Consider the following 16492-nt stretch of genomic DNA (forward strand, 5'->3'; position numbering starts at 1 on the left):
TAGTTACTGACGGTTACAATAGCTTAGGCTCATTGAAAGTTACAAACAGTTGATGAAAGTAAAGATACTTCATTGGTACCTAAAGTATGAATAAGTATGTTCAGTCAAAAAGCAGTGAAAGTGCAGTTCCTTGGTTTGTCCTGGATGTGAATCAGGAGGTATTGCAGTGTTGAAAGACAGTGTGTTATTGCTGAAGACTCGCAGAGCTTATTCTGAAGATCTTGCTTTCTTATTTTCCATGCCAACTAAGATGCACGTTGCTCAAAAGAGCTAGCAGCATGTGTATCAAGCTCTGGGGAATAAATAAGAACTTGAGAGAAAACAACCTTAGGGTGTACTCATAACTGCACCAATCATCCTGCCAGTTGAGCCATGAAATAGCTTTTGTTCTTGCTTTAGAGGAAATGTTTTCTGTTCCAGGCAAGGCCAAAGCTTCTTTGCAGGAGGGAAATAGCAAAGTCTGCAGAACGAAATTGAATTTCTATTATTATAAAGCATGGAAGAGGATACCAGGTTTATGATATCCTGTTGTGGTATGCACAGTGAAGCTAAATACTTGGAACAGAAATTTGATTTTTAATAATTAGTTTCAATCTTCATTGGAAGAAAAGGATGGTTTTGGAAATTCTCTGAGTCAGGCATTCCAAAAACCAACCAACCAAAATGTTTCTGAATCAAAATACGCTCCCCTGGACAAGCAGTTGCTGAATTCGGTGTCTGGAAAATTTCTCATTTGCCCGTATGCTCAGGCAGTGTCTGCAATGCGGCAATGTATACAGGGACGAGGGGTTCCAACAAAGACTGCTTTTATTTCACTAGCTGTTAAATTATTGCTGAACTGTTTTTATCCAAGACCTCCGTCTAGGATTCTTTCTTTTCTTTTTTTTTCTTGTCTTAGTGCAGACATTTGCCTCTAAGAAAAGTGACTATAATGAGGCTGCAAATGCCCATAAAGCTTTTAATCAAGTAAGAATTTGGATGTTAGACTGTGTTTTGCAGAACCAACTACTTGCTGTTCTGCTCCTTATAAACATGCATAGGTCTCAAGAAAACTGACAGAAAACATTGAACCTTTTATAAGCTGTTGTTCGAAGCAGACACTGATGCTCTATTGTAAGTTTGTATCTGGAGGGCATTCCCCTAAATGGTTGGTTCTGTCTGCTTTAGCTTCATTCAAAAGCATTTCATTAATCTGTTCAAGCCAAGTTATTCCCTGTTCTCTTTGGCAGTAATGTGTCGGGAGAAGCACAGCTGCATGTGGAAATACCAGACTCCATCACTACCTGGATAACTGAAGCTGTGGGGCTGTCTGAAGAGAAGGGCTTAGGCATTGCCAGTCAAACAGAACTGAAGACATTTAAACCTTTCTTCATTGATTTCACCTTGCCATACCATGTCATCCGGGGAGAACAGACCAAAATCCCGCTGACTGTCTACAATTACTTGGCTGTCTGTGTAGAGGTAACAGCCGCCTTTATTCTTGTAGCTAACTCACTAAATCATGTTTTATCATCATTTCCTAGGCGATCTACAAGTTACAGTAGCTAAAGTATAGGGATAGCGTAGTGATAAGCTCAGCATAAATGCTTGGAACAAGATAAAAATACTGCTTTTCAATATGAATAAATGTCATTGCTTTATTTAGTTTTAGCTTGAAACGACTGTAGTAGTCTGAAGTGTCTTGGAACACTTCAGAAATACGAATATTGAAAAACGTAGAGAAGACAATTAGGAAGCTTATGCTGAACCACAGAGAAGGATTTCCTTCATAATCAGACAGCTGCTGAAAGTTTTTTCAAGAAATCCTCTCTCATTGATGTTTTCTCCTCAAACCCATTACTGTCTACATCCAGTAGAATCATTCTGAACTGCGCTGAAAGTAATGCTGTTAGTCAAATGTATTACTAGAAGGTTTGAAGAATGAATAATCTGCATGCTATGGTTTTATTAAGCGTTTTGTGGCTTCAGATTTTTCACATGTATCTGTTGGTTTTGCAGCTGAAATTTGCAATAAACGACATTCAAAAATTTTCACAGGTCCACGTGAAGATTTCTGTTCCAAAAGGCATAAAGTTTGTTGGGCATCCTGGGAAACACCATCTGACAAGAAAGAAGTGCGTTGCCCCTGGGGAAGCTAAACCCACCTCTATCGTTTTGTCCTTCAATGAGCTTGGACTGAGCAACATCACTGGTAGTATAGAAATAAAAACAGCTTGCTGCCTGAAGGAGTTTTACAAGTGTTTCTTCTTATTTCTCTTTCAGAAGAAAATTCTTATTTCCCTAGTACCCCAAAGTGGAATCATTCATTCCGCTTGCTGTTTTTCAACTTCATATGGTTCTTAGAAACAGATTCTGTAGCTGTAATGCACTGAAGAGTCTGTATGAAAAAAACTTTAGGAGATTCCCTAGTCATCAGTTTTCCTGTTGTGTCATATGTGGTTGTGTAAGGTTTTTAAACCTGTTAAATATTCCCGAAGAGATCAGTGGAAATTTTTCAGTAAGAGAATAACAGCAAATTCTGTACATCTTTCAAGCAAACAATCGCAGTAAAAATTGTACAACACTGGGAACTAGGAAAGAGTTTCTCTGTTGTCCTATGACTGTCCAAATACTTAAGGAATAAAGGTAATATGAGAGCTGTAATTACAAAGCACTTGATGTATTGTTAATCAACTGTATCTAATTAGTGTAAATCTTCACTTTAACTCCTGAAGATCTTCCTATCACAAAATCTCTGCTGCTTTTCCCTTCTGTTTCTTAGCAAAAGCCTTTGCTTATGGTGGAACTAATTGCTGTCAGGATGGGATGCAGACCTTAAAGAACGTCAAGCACTCAGAGGACAATTATATGGACAAAAGGACCCCAGTGGGAGTGGATTATGTTCGCAGTAGTGTTGTTATCGAGGTAAGAAAATATGAAATTGTAATAATAATAAAAAAAATTATAAATGATTTGGCAAATCATGAAAGCTTTTAGGTAGTTAATCAAATGTGATTAAGTTTATAAGAATCTTCAAGTTGACTTATGGTATGTTTAGATGATTGGAAATAATCTAATTTAGTGGTGCGTGTACAGAAAGGGCCCATTTGGTTCTGAGTTCATGCCAGTGAATCTTCAATACTGCTCAGAAGAAAAAGGGATAGAAATTTTATCGGATATGCCTGCTGTGTTTGTCTAAAATAGGCTGTGATGTGAGATTTGCCGGTAGTGGTTAGTATATCTCTAGCTAACAGAATACAGTGTAATAACTTTTCTATAAAGGATATAAAATACTGCACAGCAACAAAATATTATTTATGCATTTTATAAGTAAAACTTAATAGCTGTTACTGCTAATCCAAGCACTGTGTTTTTATGTATGGATTTCTGTCTTTATACAGCCAGAGGGACTGTCCAGAGAATACACCTATAGTGTGTTCTTCTGCCCAAATGGTAAGTTCATGATTTGAATGAGATACTAAGTTTGTTTTAATTATAAATAGAAACATGTGACTTCATCCCATGGAGAAAAAAAAAAAAATTAAAAAAAATCTTTGTTTCCGTTTGTCTATGATTGATGAGTTATGGTGTGTAGGAGGAACTTTTGAATAAAGAGTCTTTTTTTAACTGGCTGGCTAATTACGAATTTGTTCTAAGTGCCCAGGTGATTTCTGGAAATGGCAATTAAATTCCTTTATGAAACAGTTTAAGTATTCAGCACTGTGGACAGTAACTGTGACTGTACTATATTCTCGGTTGATGTTTTAAAATTCAGTTCTGGAATCAGTTTGTCCTTTCTGCCTGAGATTTGGATAGCTCAACGTTGGCTCCAGTAGCTAAACAGAGAGCTTTTGACCACTAGATTAGAACTGAAAAACCACTTACAGACTTCATAAGAAATCTAGCTGAGCAGTTTGAATTGAAGGATCTTCTGTGTTGGAAAGGGGTGTAAATAGAAGCTGGGAAGAAACCTCCATGGACACTTTTATAGTCTGTTTAAGACAAGGTGGAAAAAAGAATGTATACTTAAGAAAGGTCTGTTTGTTTAAATTTTAGTAGATGGCTATGCGTAATTTTTGAAGTATGTGAGCTAAGCTCTAATTCTTACAACATTCCATTATTTTTCTGACTAGAGAAAATACACATTTCTACACCTAACAAATATGAGTACCAATACATGCAGAAACCTGCCCAGATGACACACTTTGACATTGCCGTGAAAGCACACAACGATGCTCACCTGGCCTTGTCCTCTGGTCCACATGACATGGCAGAGATGACTGAGATTGTTATTGGTGGACACCAAAATACTAAAACATGGATTTCCATAAGCAAAATGGGTGAGCCGGTGGCCAGCCGGGACACAGCTGGTATCCTTTCCTGGGATGAATTCCGCAGCTTCTGGATCAGCTGGAAAAATGGAATTATCCAGGTAGTGAATTTATCTATGTAATGGTCTGGAAGTCTCTTGTTTTCTTAACTAGAGTTTGAGCGCACATACAGCAGATTTTTCATTAGGCTTGTTGTAGAAGGTGAAAGCTTTTTTCTCCTGTTGCTTTTTCTATATTAAGTCTTGATCGAGCTGTTTTAATCGGAACGTATCTGCTCGCCACATTATGTTGTCAGGACCTCGGTCTTCGATGTTTTTAGTGCTAAGTGTGCTGAAAGACTTGGAGGTCAAGCCTGTGGAATTCTCATTAAACTTCCTTGAATTGTTTTGTGGGTGGGAAAGAGAAAGGTACTGGTCCATCTACAATGTTCTCTGATGCACAGATAAGTTACTAGGTCCGAGGACACCTGGCAGACTGACTTTATATGTGTGAGTTCTTGGAACTGCATGGTTTTTTGTTCCTTTCAGGTTGGCCATGGTACTCGGGTGCTAAATGAGTCTATTATTGTGGAGTGGACAGTCCCCAAACAGCTTGAGGTGAAGTACATTGGCTTTTCCACAGGCTGGGGGTCAATGGGAGAGTTTAAAATTTGGAGAAAAGAAGAGACTGATGAAAATCACAATGAAGCATTTACTCTTGGAGTTCCCCACAACATAATTCCAGGATCAGAAAGAGCTACGGCTTCAATAATAGGTATCAATTATGAGGAGGTATCACTAGGTACCAGTTATCAAATATGAAGAGATACTCCAGCTGTTACTTGCTCCTGACCAGTGGTTGAGTAATACAGACCAGATAAGATAGTCATAGGCAGTTACAAAGGTATAGGCTACTTAATTCTGGGACAAATAATTATTTTTTTTGTCACTTGTTTGAACCCTGTTTGATTTGAGAGTGACTTAAAGTTGATACCATCCAAGAGCCTTCCAGAGGCGCTGTCTGCTGTCTGTTAGAATTCATAGTATTCGTTTCATAATCATCGTAATAGCCAGTTGTGCTGTGTTCTAAACTAGTAGTCTAAACTGGGGAGTCATGGATAATCAAAAAATTTCTTTATTCCAGCATTTATATGTGAAATTTCTTTATTCTAGCAAGAGTTTGAAGGGCTAAGACCTAACATTTGATGGACTTTCAACTTATGACACAGTTTATTTAAGCTGACTATGTGTAGCTAGTAGGAGTTGGTGTAGTCAGGTGGGGTTTAATCATAGGAAATCAAAAGGAAGTAAAGTGTAATTCCTTGATACTGAACATATCACCTCTTTTTCAAACAGGAGATGTGATGGGTCCTACACTGAACAACTTGGACAATCTTTTGCGATTACCATTTGGATGTGGGGAGCAGAACATGATCCATTTTGCTCCTAATGTTTTTGTCCTGAAATATTTGCAGAAAACCAAACAACTCAGTCATGAGGTGGAGAGTGAAGCTACTGATTATCTTGTTCAAGGTAATTCATTACAGTTACAATTTATAGAAGGAGAAAAGGCTTGTAAGTTAGAAGAGTTTTACTACTATCACGTTGTACTTTCTAATCAAGAGTATCCCAAGTGATGAGGATTCATCATTTCTGGTAGGATAATCTCACAGGTTAACAGATTCTGATGTGAAAACAGATATTTTCCCTTGACACGTAGCCTGTGTTTCCCTTCAATAACTCCTAGTTTGCACGTTTATTGACTTATGGTTTTGAATCTTTTTTTTTCTTAGGCAGCTTATTTCTATGTTTAAACATTTCAGAAAGTCAAGGAAAATTAAATATAGTAACAGTCTGTATATTTAGGTTTTTTGTCTTATTCATAAATTCTTTCCAGTCCTTTAGTCACTACATGACTCTTCTCTGAACTTTCTCTTTTTTTAATAGTATTTTCGTAGTAACAAAATCCAAAGTTAGTATCCAAAGTGTTTAACTTAGAGGCATATAACAAAGGCTTTTATCTGTCCTTTCAGTGTCCTGTCCAATCTCACTAAACAGCTCAAAGCAATCTATCTCTTTATGCACTGTTTTTCTCAGCATTTGTTTGGGAAGAGCCACATGCAAAATAGTTTATAACTAAATAAAATTTTCAGGACAAGTAAGAATTCAGAGATCATTAAAAACAAGAATGACCCAAAGGGACAAAGCTGTCTTGTGTATGAGTCAGACAATAGTCATGTCATGAAATCAGAAGTGACAGGATTAGGTGGTCCTCCTCTGAAAATATAACTATAAAATGTAATATGTAATATATTTCTTGTATGCAGCAGCAAAAGCCCGGTGCTGCTTCCTTTGCCTGGCTACAGTTGTTTCACTTGTGATTTTTTTTTTGTGCTTGCTGATAGCAGTAAGACAAAGGGAATTTTTTTAATAGTCCGGGCCAGTGTTTCCTTTGCAATAGCATTTGCTTTTGTTTCTTTTTATGAATCTGCAAACCTTCCAGGTGTTTGGCTCCAAACACTGCCTGCTAATTAACCCTTACAGAAGAGATCCCCAAGAGTTTTAAACTTTTCTGTGTTTATTGGAGCCCTGCCAAGGATAAGGTTTAGATGGGAAAGTCTGTTTGCTTGCTCTGGAAGGCTTTTGTGACTTACCAAGTCAGAAAACTTTTTCCTTACTTAGTCATCCATCACGGACAGTGCCGATACCCAACAATTCCCATATATGCCCTAATTTTCAGAAGTGGCCTGAGCTAAACTAGTCAGTAATTTTTCTGCTTTCCTACAATGCAGTTCTACAAAAGCAGGTGAACAGGTGAAAACTAGAAAGGTGAACCTCTCCAGTGAGTCGAAGCATCTAGAGGAGTGTTTAGAAAACAGAAGATTTCAGAAGAGCAAGCAAGATGTAGTCTGTGCCACTATCAACCTAGCAAGCAAAAGAAGAATAAATGTAAGAGCAATGAAGCATAAGTCAACTCAAAATGAGTTGAAAAGAACAGAGAAAATTATAAGACTGATATAAAAATACGAATACTTAATTTGTCCATCTAACACACTGGAAATGAATGCTTAGGAACAATTTAAGGAGGAAGCGCTCAGTAGTGAATTGTATTTGATGCCTATGTAGAAGAAAAGCAATCTAGTTTAATGTAACACCTCTTGTTTGGAGAAAGAAAAAAAATAATAGTACTGTTACTGATGCTTTCTGCCACATACTTGGAGATATCCCACAACCCCCAGACAAAGATGTTTTTACCACAAGAGCATCATTAATCTTTAGGTCTTTGTTCCTGCCGTTTTTCAAACTGTTCTATCTCCATTCCCTATGAGCATCAGAAGGCTATAGAGCAACAGGAAAAAGTGTAGGAGTCATGGGCAGCCCTTACTCAGGGATTGTGGAGCTGCCTGTGTCTGGAGAGGACAACAAAGAAACTTCGCCTCCAGAAATGAAAAAGTAATCTATTCTCATAAAAATGTCATGCAGTGTGGAATAAAACGTCTGTTCGTGTATTGGAGAATTAAGCAGGCGCACTAAATGTCTTTGATGTGGTCTTCTGGCAGGTTTGACGTATCTCCATATCAGAAATACCCGTTCTGAAGGGTTTGATCCCAATGGGCATTTAAGAGCTTTATCAAAGTGTGTATTCTGTATTTCTCAATACAGAGGCTTAGAGTGCTTTATTAGGATGGGCAGTTCATGGTTGTAGATGGGCAGTTCAGGTTTGAGAAGCAAATTCTTTTCCTAATAGGAAGAGCATTTTTACTATCTTTATTTTCAATCTCAAAAGACATTCCAATAGAGAGTTCTTATCTTCAGCATTCAAACTATTAATACTTGTTGTCTAAAACAAGCCTTATAAGACAGCCCTAGTAGCTAGGAAGTGTTCGTATATGTTAAGATCACAGCTGTTGTTGTCATGTTACATTAAGTTGTCCCAAGCAACAACTTTGGAGAAAAGTCTGAATCCAATTGTAATAATAAAGGACAAAAATTTTCATCTCCATGATGCTTTCAGTAAAATGGAAGGAGTAGCTGTGTGTTGAAGTAAAAATCTTTCATTTAATACAGCATCTTTTCAGAGGGGTATCAAATTTTTAACATTTCTACTGGCCAAAATGCAGGAGTTGTAGTCTTACAGACGTTAGCCTGAATGGATTTCTGAATTAGCTACAGCGTACGTATGCAGAGCTGGCTCTTGTCACTCACAGCAAAATAAGAGGTTGCCTCGGGCAGCAGGATCCCTTGTGCTGGTGCCAGATGGTCTGAGTCTTCATTCACTTTAAATACTTGTTTTTCTCTGCGTGAGGATTTTGGACTCCCCAATTCTTTTGTGACTTCCAGGCTACCAGCGCCAGCTGACCTACAAGAGACAAGATGGTTCGTACAGTGCTTTTGGCGAGAGGGATTCCTCAGGGAGTATGTGGTGAGTTGCTATTTAAAACAGAGTTAGAAAATTCAGTGTTTGCTAAATGGGAAAAATACACAATTGGCAAGGAAAGAAAGGTAATTTTCCAGCTTCCATCATGGTATCGCACAAGGTGGAGAATAGAAATAATACTCAATAACTATAGACTTACAGTTTCAATGCTGCTGAGTGTTCATACTATTGCAGTTGTTTCAAGACTTGAGGGCAGTTAAGATTGATACATCTACTAATATGTCCAGGCTTTAGGCACAGAAGCTATAGTTAAGGGTCATATTTGGTCTACGGGAATTGGAGTAGCAATGTATGGAGCATTTAAGCACCTAATTCCACTAGGGAATGGGGCTTCACCTGAAGCATATACAGAGAAATTTGCTGTCCCTAGAAGTGGCAGAGGCTCCTGCCAGGTTAGGAGGAAAAAAACCCAACCATCAAAACCAACCCCAAAACACCCAAAGAAGTCTTTCTCCCAAGTGCTTTATATCCCCTCATGGATGAAATGGAGCAATATGGATTTATGCCCTGAGAACTGAAGTGCAGAACCTTTGTGTCAAACAGTATGACAGCCAGAAATGATGAGGCTGAGAAATCGGCTCATCTCGCTAATATCCCCCTTAGGAAACCACGGCCTTTACAGTTGTGCATTACATCACATTAGCCTGTTGGTTGACTGTAGTGTCTCAGATGTAGTCGATTCTTGTCTTCATTCATTTGCTTGTGCTGTCATTTGGCTTTTCCATCTGCTCTGTATTTTGCTTTAAACTGATTTTCTTCATGAACTCATCTGAGGGGAAGTACCACTTCTATGATGCTGCTGCCTCACTGTTTCTAAGATAGTAAACTTTTCTGTCTGATCTGGCATCTCCCAGTCCCTAGATGTAAAATATGGTGATACAGAATTACTTAACACTTGAAAAATCCCCTGCCAGGCAGCATGCTTTCTACCCTCCCATTCCTCAGAGGCTTGTAAAATGAATGATTCAATCTCCCAAAGCTGGCCAGAGTTCACACTTGTTGCATGTCAGAGATTTAGAATTCCAAAAACACTTCTGTCGCTTTCTTAAGTCTTAATTCTGTATAAAGTCTACCACGGCCTTGGACTTTAGCAGTGGGTCTGGATTTCTTTTTTCTTTTTCTTTTTCTCTTTCTTTTTTTTTTCTTCAATTTGGAAAATTTACTTAACTCTCTTCTTTACAAATGATTCTGTATTTATAAGGATATTGATTCTTAATTTAAAAGCTGTAATAATCTGGGTAGCAGATGAGCACCTATAAAAAGGAACTGAATTTCAGAGTGTCATAACTAAGACAAATATATCTTTCAGTTATACTTTTCAATTTAATTTGTTGAGCCTTAATCCTGCTCTTACCCAGAAGATTGGACGGTGTTCGGGTGCTTTTATGTACCATTAATTTTAACAATGTTTAGAGTTTCCCAACAGGATTTTTAAAATTTGTGCTAAGAATCTTGTTTTCCCTTTACTGATACATTATTCTGAATTTGTTTTCTCAGTAAAGATGATAAATTCGTATTTACAGGCTAACAGCTTTTGTCCTCAAGTCCTTTGCACAGTCTCGTGGATTTATTTTCATTGACCCAAAAGAACTAACAGCTGCCAAAGACTGGATCATCCAGCATCAGAAAGAAGATGGTTCTTTTCCTGCTATGGGCAGGATACTAAATAAGGACATTCAGGTAAAAACTGTACAGACTCAAAATCATGCAATAGGTGCGTTTTTTAAGTTACTATCAAAGCATGAAGTTTCCTTACACCTAATACGAATACTGCACTTGAAAGGCTAGAGTAGTATAGGAAGAACCAGGAGAATTCCAATAAAAGAAGTCTATCGGAACATATCTGTGTGCTGTCCCGTGAGAATGGAAAGCAAGATGTCAAGTCTTGCGAAACACTTCAGAGTCATGTCTTGGAGTATGAAGGTCTCTGCATTGAGTGTGTTCTCAAGCTATCGCTAGGGAAGGAAGCTACACTGTTGGGTTGGGTTCCTAAATTTCGTATGCCTTATGTGTGAAGGAAAAGAAGTTCTGGGATGCCACAGCTTCTCTTATACCATATTCTTTGTCTTCCTTCGACAGTCTTTTTATCCAGTGTCCTTTTCTCTGGTTTTCATCCAGTGGTCTTGTGTTTGTTGCCCTCCAGGGTGGAATCCACGGTAAGATCTCCCTGACAGCTTATGTGGTTGCATCTCTTCTGGAAACGGGTGTAACTTCTGAGGTAACAAAAACTTAGTTACAATAGCTTTCATGTTCTACATATTCTAAAGATTCTCCTTCTTTCTTTCTTTCTTTCTTTTTTAAACTTGATTTTACTGCTGCTCATTTTCAAAAGTTCTGTGCTTACTAGAATCATAGCATCCAGATAACAGAGGCTGTTTGAGAGCCTTCAGATTATTCTAAAGTAAGGAATCTATTTTGAAGTTATACAAGATGATCTCCCATCCTTCAACCATCAACTCGAGGATTATTCTACCGGAGGAAAACTCTTCCCTGCAACCCCATCCCTCAACCTCTCCCAGAAGTGGCTGCAAAAAATGTTTTCTACCTTGTAATTTCAAGGTGTGATTGCAGCCTATGCAGGTACTGGTAGCTTGCCTATATATACTAAAAAAAACTTAAGAAACCTCAAACAAAAAACTTTAGCTAGCTTAGTGCTAACAGCATTTTAACTAGGGCAGCATGGGCTTCGGGGATCCAGAAAACTTTTGCAGTCTGCCTTTGCTACAGTGGCCAAAATGCTACTGCTGTTAGATTACAATATGTTTGGAGAGCTGTGCTCCTGTAACATGCTGGATTCAGGACTCTGGAGAAAAATGTTTCTCTTCTTTGTAATGAGACAGAGCAGGAACACGACAGAAAATAGAATAGCTACATAGGAGCATGCAATTATGCTGCATAATTTTTGAAGTAGAAAAAAAATCACTTCTAGTACAACTGGCATTTTAGAGATTCCTTCTTAAAACTCATGTTAAAACTAGTGCTCCTCTCCTCTGTTGTATTTTTACCTACATGCGATTTCACTAGAATGGAGATGCGCAGATAATGTCATAGTTAAACATTCCCACTAACTATGACCGGGAAAGCGTCCACTTGCAGCTGCGCTGAGCAAGCCGTGAGTACAGTTCTTCGCTTGCTCTTCAACAACCAGCGGAAAGAGTGGTGGTGGGCAAGTAGGTTTGGGCAGGTAGAATTGGAAGATTAAAACAGGAGGTGTAGTGGATGTTGCAGCGTCTTGGTGATGCCTTGGTGATTTGTACACAGGCAACAGGATCACCTGCGCAGGCAAAACCCAGTGAGTTTATGGAGGCCTTGAAACAGCTAGTGCAAACAGCGGTTATCTATTCAGAAACGCTGTGATAATCTCAGCACTTCTCATGGTGTACCTGCAGAGCTTGAAGAGTGAGACCGTGCTGCTGCAAGCAGATACCCCCCTAACTCCCAGTTCTTGTTGGAGTGGAAGGCCTTCAACCTTATTAAAAAATTAGAAAATCCTCCAGTGCTCAGAGTAACTTTCTGCCTCCCTGTCAGCAGTGTCTCCCCTCTGAGAAGTGATGTGATGCTCTCTGGGCTGCTGTGTCAAGACAGCCCTAGCATTTGTATTTGCTGAAGTGCAGTTTATGTGGATCTAATGGTTTTCCTAGAGGAGATTTGCAAGTGTTACTAATGATCTTAGCTAGGAAATGAAGAAGGGGAAAGTTAGTGCCACAGGGAAATCAAAGGAAACCAAATTACATCAAGTCCAATTAAATTGTTTCTATAAATTATCAGAGCCACGTTCCTACATGGTGAGGTCATTGAGGGAGTTAATAAAACATGTTTGTTGGCTGCAGGGACCCCTGGGAACCTTGGCCTTTATTATCCTCTGGCGTCTGCTAGACGCTTCAGAGTGTCAGGAACACAATCAAACATACAGTAGAGAGCTTGCTTCTGCTCTGTTCATCTGCTGCCTTGCAGGGGCATGAAATTTCTTCAGCTTTAGGGGAGCATAAATGTGTCTCAGTGTTAGTCTAGATCATTCTTGCTATGCTATTTGCTGGTTTGGTTGTTTTTTTTTTTTTTTAAATTTGTGATGCACGGCCTTTCTTAGGGAAAGGAAAGTGTTAGTGTCATTCTGCAGAGAGCAAAATGCATCTTTCCTAGGTGTGTTCTTTGGTGTGGTTTTTTTAATGGACACAAAGTAATGAGAAATAAAGTGATTCTAACTTCTGAGGAATAGAGGTTGATAATATGTCTGGGCTCTTTCCCCTAAATACAGGAAGAAAGAACAGCTATTGACAAAGCAAAACACTTCTTAGAGTCCAACGTGTATTCAGCAGAAGACCCCTACACTACTGCCTTGATCGCATATGCCCTGACACTGCTACACAGTCCCTCTGCTGCTGTGATGCTGCGGAAAATGAACAGCATGGCTATTACACAAGGTGCTGTGCTCCTGGGTCCAATCTGGCAAGTCCCTGAACTGGCAATCCTCTTAGAGGAGCAAGCAAATAGCCCCTGCAACTTGAATAATATATTTGAGTTACTGGAGGGTATAGAGCCTGTGAGACGTCTTTGTCACATTGATGCTTGTCTAAAAGGAGGGACAGTGCAGTTCAGGGCATGAATCAGTTCTTTGAGTCGATGCAAAAGTAGAATTTGATTCCACTGTCCTTTTTTTCTAGATGGTTTTACGCACTGGAGCTTGACGGGAACGCTTGTTACTGATGAAGATACCTTCATGGGATTTAATGATGGTCTCTCTCAATCAGGTACTTCTACTGCAAAGACAGAGATAAGGGAATGGGCTGCAAGAGCAGGCCACTGACTGCATGTATCCTACTGAAATGTTTATATAATACAAGGTATTCTGAGAATGGCAGTCAGGGCAGGGTCTGGCTGAAACGAGCTCATAAGAGGCAGGTAGTGCTGTGCTGAAAGAGCTGGTTGAGAGCGAATGAGAGACAGAACTAGATGTGGTCAAGACAGGACTGTCTTTTTGGCCTCAGCTTTCTCACCATTTTTCACTCCAGTTTGATGAAGACAATGAGTGATACAGAAGAGTGAGAGCCATGTAGGAATCCATCAGGGCAGAATCATCTGAAATGGAAATCTGAGAGAAGTCAAATACATTTACTTTAGAGCTGGTTAACTTTGTATTTTTCAAATGCACCTAGGGATTATATACCCAGCTTTTATTGACAGTCACTGGCATTTCAGCTGATTTCCTAGACTTTAACTATCAAAGTCACAACAACAGTGAATGATGTTGTTTTCAAGTCAAAGCCATTGTCCTTTATAATACGATGTAGGTGCGCCAATGTTCGGGAAGGATCTAACTGGATATGGCATGAAAATCTCTAGGACAGGAATATGGCACGGGCAGCAGCAAAGTAGAACTCGAGTGGGAGAGAAATTGCTTACGGGATACAATCAAGTAGAAAGAAGATTATCTATTGTGTGAAAGAAAAAGCTTGTGTTGGAAGCAGAGATACCTTTGGAAGATGATGCATCTTGGGTGCAGACATCTTTTAACGTCATTTTTCTCCTCCTGTGTCTACTTGTACAGACTCTCTTAATTTTTTTAATTTTTCTTCAATGAATATTTATAGACCTATCTCTACACCTGCCCAGATTTTCACTTTTAGATAATGTTTTGATTATTTTTTTCCCCTCCTCTCTTTCAGTTGTTTCTGCAGAAGTGGAAATGACATCTTATGCCCTTTTGACATACACGCTCCTAGGAGACGTGGCCTCTGCGCTCCCAGTAGTAAAATGGCTTTCACAGCAGAGGAATGCACTTGGAGGATTCTCATCTACTCAGGTGGGCTGCCTCCAAAAAAGGGTAGCTTCAGTGCATGCACCATCAATTGTAGAAATCGATTGATTCAGGAATGGTCAATGCAGAGTTTCTGTCCAGACAGAAACTGTCAGTGTCCTGGTAAGAAGAAAAACTTCCCAGTGCTCTTTACTGCTTCCTTCCAAGATTGATAATTTGAAAGGAACCTAGACTTTGTCCTTAGAGATGTCTTTGACAGAAAAAGTAAACAAAACTTCTTTTGCTCTCTGAATTAATAAGGAAGATTCTGCTACCAGAAGCTGATGGCTGTAGAGCACAGTGCTTGTTTGTAAGTTTACTGTGCTCCTGTATGCTTCACTATTCTGATCTGTACCTCTTCTGATCCCTAGGACACATGTGTAGCCCTGCAGGCTCTGGCTGAATATGCTATCCTTTCTTATGTTGGAGGAGTCAACCTTACCATTTCCTTGGCTTCTACTAATCTAGACTACCAGGAGACCTTTGAGCTTAACAAGATGAATAAAAAAGTCCTCCAGACTGCAGTGGTAGGTGGTTTTGCATTTATGTAGCCAAATTTTTTAAAGCGATCCACGTGAGCTGGGTTCTGAATGACAACTCAGGTAAGTTAAGTAATGGTAAAAGCACAAGTTAAACACTGAGATCTTGGGACTTTCAGGAGTTTTACGGCTGGGTTCTGATGTGAAGGAGGCAGCTCTCGGTTAAAGGCATTTTTCATCATAACTAATGCCTGATACTTATTTTGTGCTGCTGCTTGTTTCTACCATTGTTAAATGCAGGTGGCTGAAAAGCGTAAGCCATACTCACTTCACTTCTGTGGTCTCCTTTATAACCGGAAAGATATTTTGTACACAATAAAGCTAAATTTGATATTCATTTCCATTGAGTGCCATGTCTTGTCTGTGTCTTAACTGTGGATTCTCCCCAGATCCCCAGTATTCCAACGGGGCTGTTTGTGAGTGCCAAAGGTGAAGGCTGCTGTCTGATGCAGGTAAAGTTCCTGTGGGGCTGGAGAAAGTACGTGAGCAGGTGATCTCTAAACTCACAGTCTATTTGCTACTTTTTTAATCCCAGTTTTCTGTGAGGAAGGACTTACACTTGGAGAGAAATTCAAAGTAATTATGCAATGTGGCGTTGCTTTAATTCATGATTGTACTAGGGTGAATCTGCTCTGGTACAGCTTTACCTATATATAGCTCTGTTCTAAAGCTCGTATTGCCTCTGTGCCCACCATTACCTCTCTCTGAAGAGATGTGGTGTTTACACTGGTCTTTAGGGAACTTTGGTAGATGCTATGAAACGTTGGGGTCTAATAAACTGCCCTGATTTGTTTTGGTTTTCTCCACTTTCTGCTGCAGATTGATGTCACTTACAATGTACCTGATCCTATTGCCAAACCAGCTTTCCAGCTCCTGGTTAACCTGAAGGAGCCAAAGTCAGAGCAGCATCTTCAAGCTCCAAATCTCCTGCGGTCTGTCTCTCCAGATGAGAATCGCTCTGAAGCCTTGCACAGAGAGAGGGCACTGGTGGATGATGATGACCCAGCTTCAGATCAGGACCATCGGGAATACAAAGTCATACTGGAGACGTGCACTAGGTAGGAAATGCCAGTCTGCATCGTGCCCTGCTTGTTTCCCAGAGGCCATCTAGTTTGCTGATCAGCACATCTATACTTGATACATTCATTGATACAGGAAAAATACCAAATTCTTCTTTGCTGCACTGTCCATATCTCAACTAGTGTGAGACAGAACACCTTGCATGCAGAATGCAGAATTTCAACCATAATTGTGGGTTGTAGGACAGAGTTATTGCATGGACATTCATGAGCATTGTCTGCTGGCATTAGTAATTTTAGTGCTAAGTATATGTCAAAGGTAGAGAAACAAGAACAAAATTTACAAACGGGAGCACCTTGGGTTTTTATTAAGTTTTGCTATTGCCTCTCCAAAACCTGAAAAAGACAAATTGA

The 16492-nt window shown here is 39.4% G+C and overlaps 1 protein-coding gene across 6 annotated transcripts in view; it reads left to right on the forward strand.

The window, feature by feature from the left end:
* Positions 1-16492, forward strand: part of CPAMD8 (C3 and PZP like alpha-2-macroglobulin domain containing 8) — a 56839-nt gene that overhangs the window by 20074 nt on the left and 20273 nt on the right. For all 6 annotated transcript variants that reach the window (XR_008574301.1, XM_054805739.1, XM_054805737.1 and 3 more), the window contains 16 exons: positions 1230-1461; positions 2038-2191; positions 2762-2904; positions 3381-3432; positions 4113-4411; positions 4838-5063; positions 5645-5821; positions 8630-8711; positions 10250-10406; positions 10870-10944; positions 12982-13147; positions 13388-13474; positions 14390-14526; positions 14892-15047; positions 15449-15511; positions 15879-16117. Coding sequence is in view for 5 of the 6 variants with exons in the window: in XM_054805739.1 (XP_054661714.1) it covers positions 1230-1461; positions 2038-2191; positions 2762-2904; positions 3381-3432; positions 4113-4411; positions 4838-5063; positions 5645-5821; positions 8630-8711; positions 10250-10406; positions 10870-10944; positions 12982-13147; positions 13388-13474; positions 14390-14526; positions 14892-15047; positions 15449-15511; positions 15879-16117 (2445 nt within the window). In the remaining variant the exon portion in view is untranslated. The remainder of the gene's footprint in view (positions 1-1229; positions 1462-2037; positions 2192-2761; positions 2905-3380; positions 3433-4112; positions 4412-4837; positions 5064-5644; positions 5822-8629; positions 8712-10249; positions 10407-10869; positions 10945-12981; positions 13148-13387; positions 13475-14389; positions 14527-14891; positions 15048-15448; positions 15512-15878; positions 16118-16492) is intronic.

Source organism: Grus americana, chromosome 28 (assembly GCF_028858705.1).
Source record: "Grus americana isolate bGruAme1 chromosome 28, bGruAme1.mat, whole genome shotgun sequence".
NCBI classification, from domain to species: Eukaryota; Metazoa; Chordata; class Aves; order Gruiformes; family Gruidae; genus Grus; species Grus americana.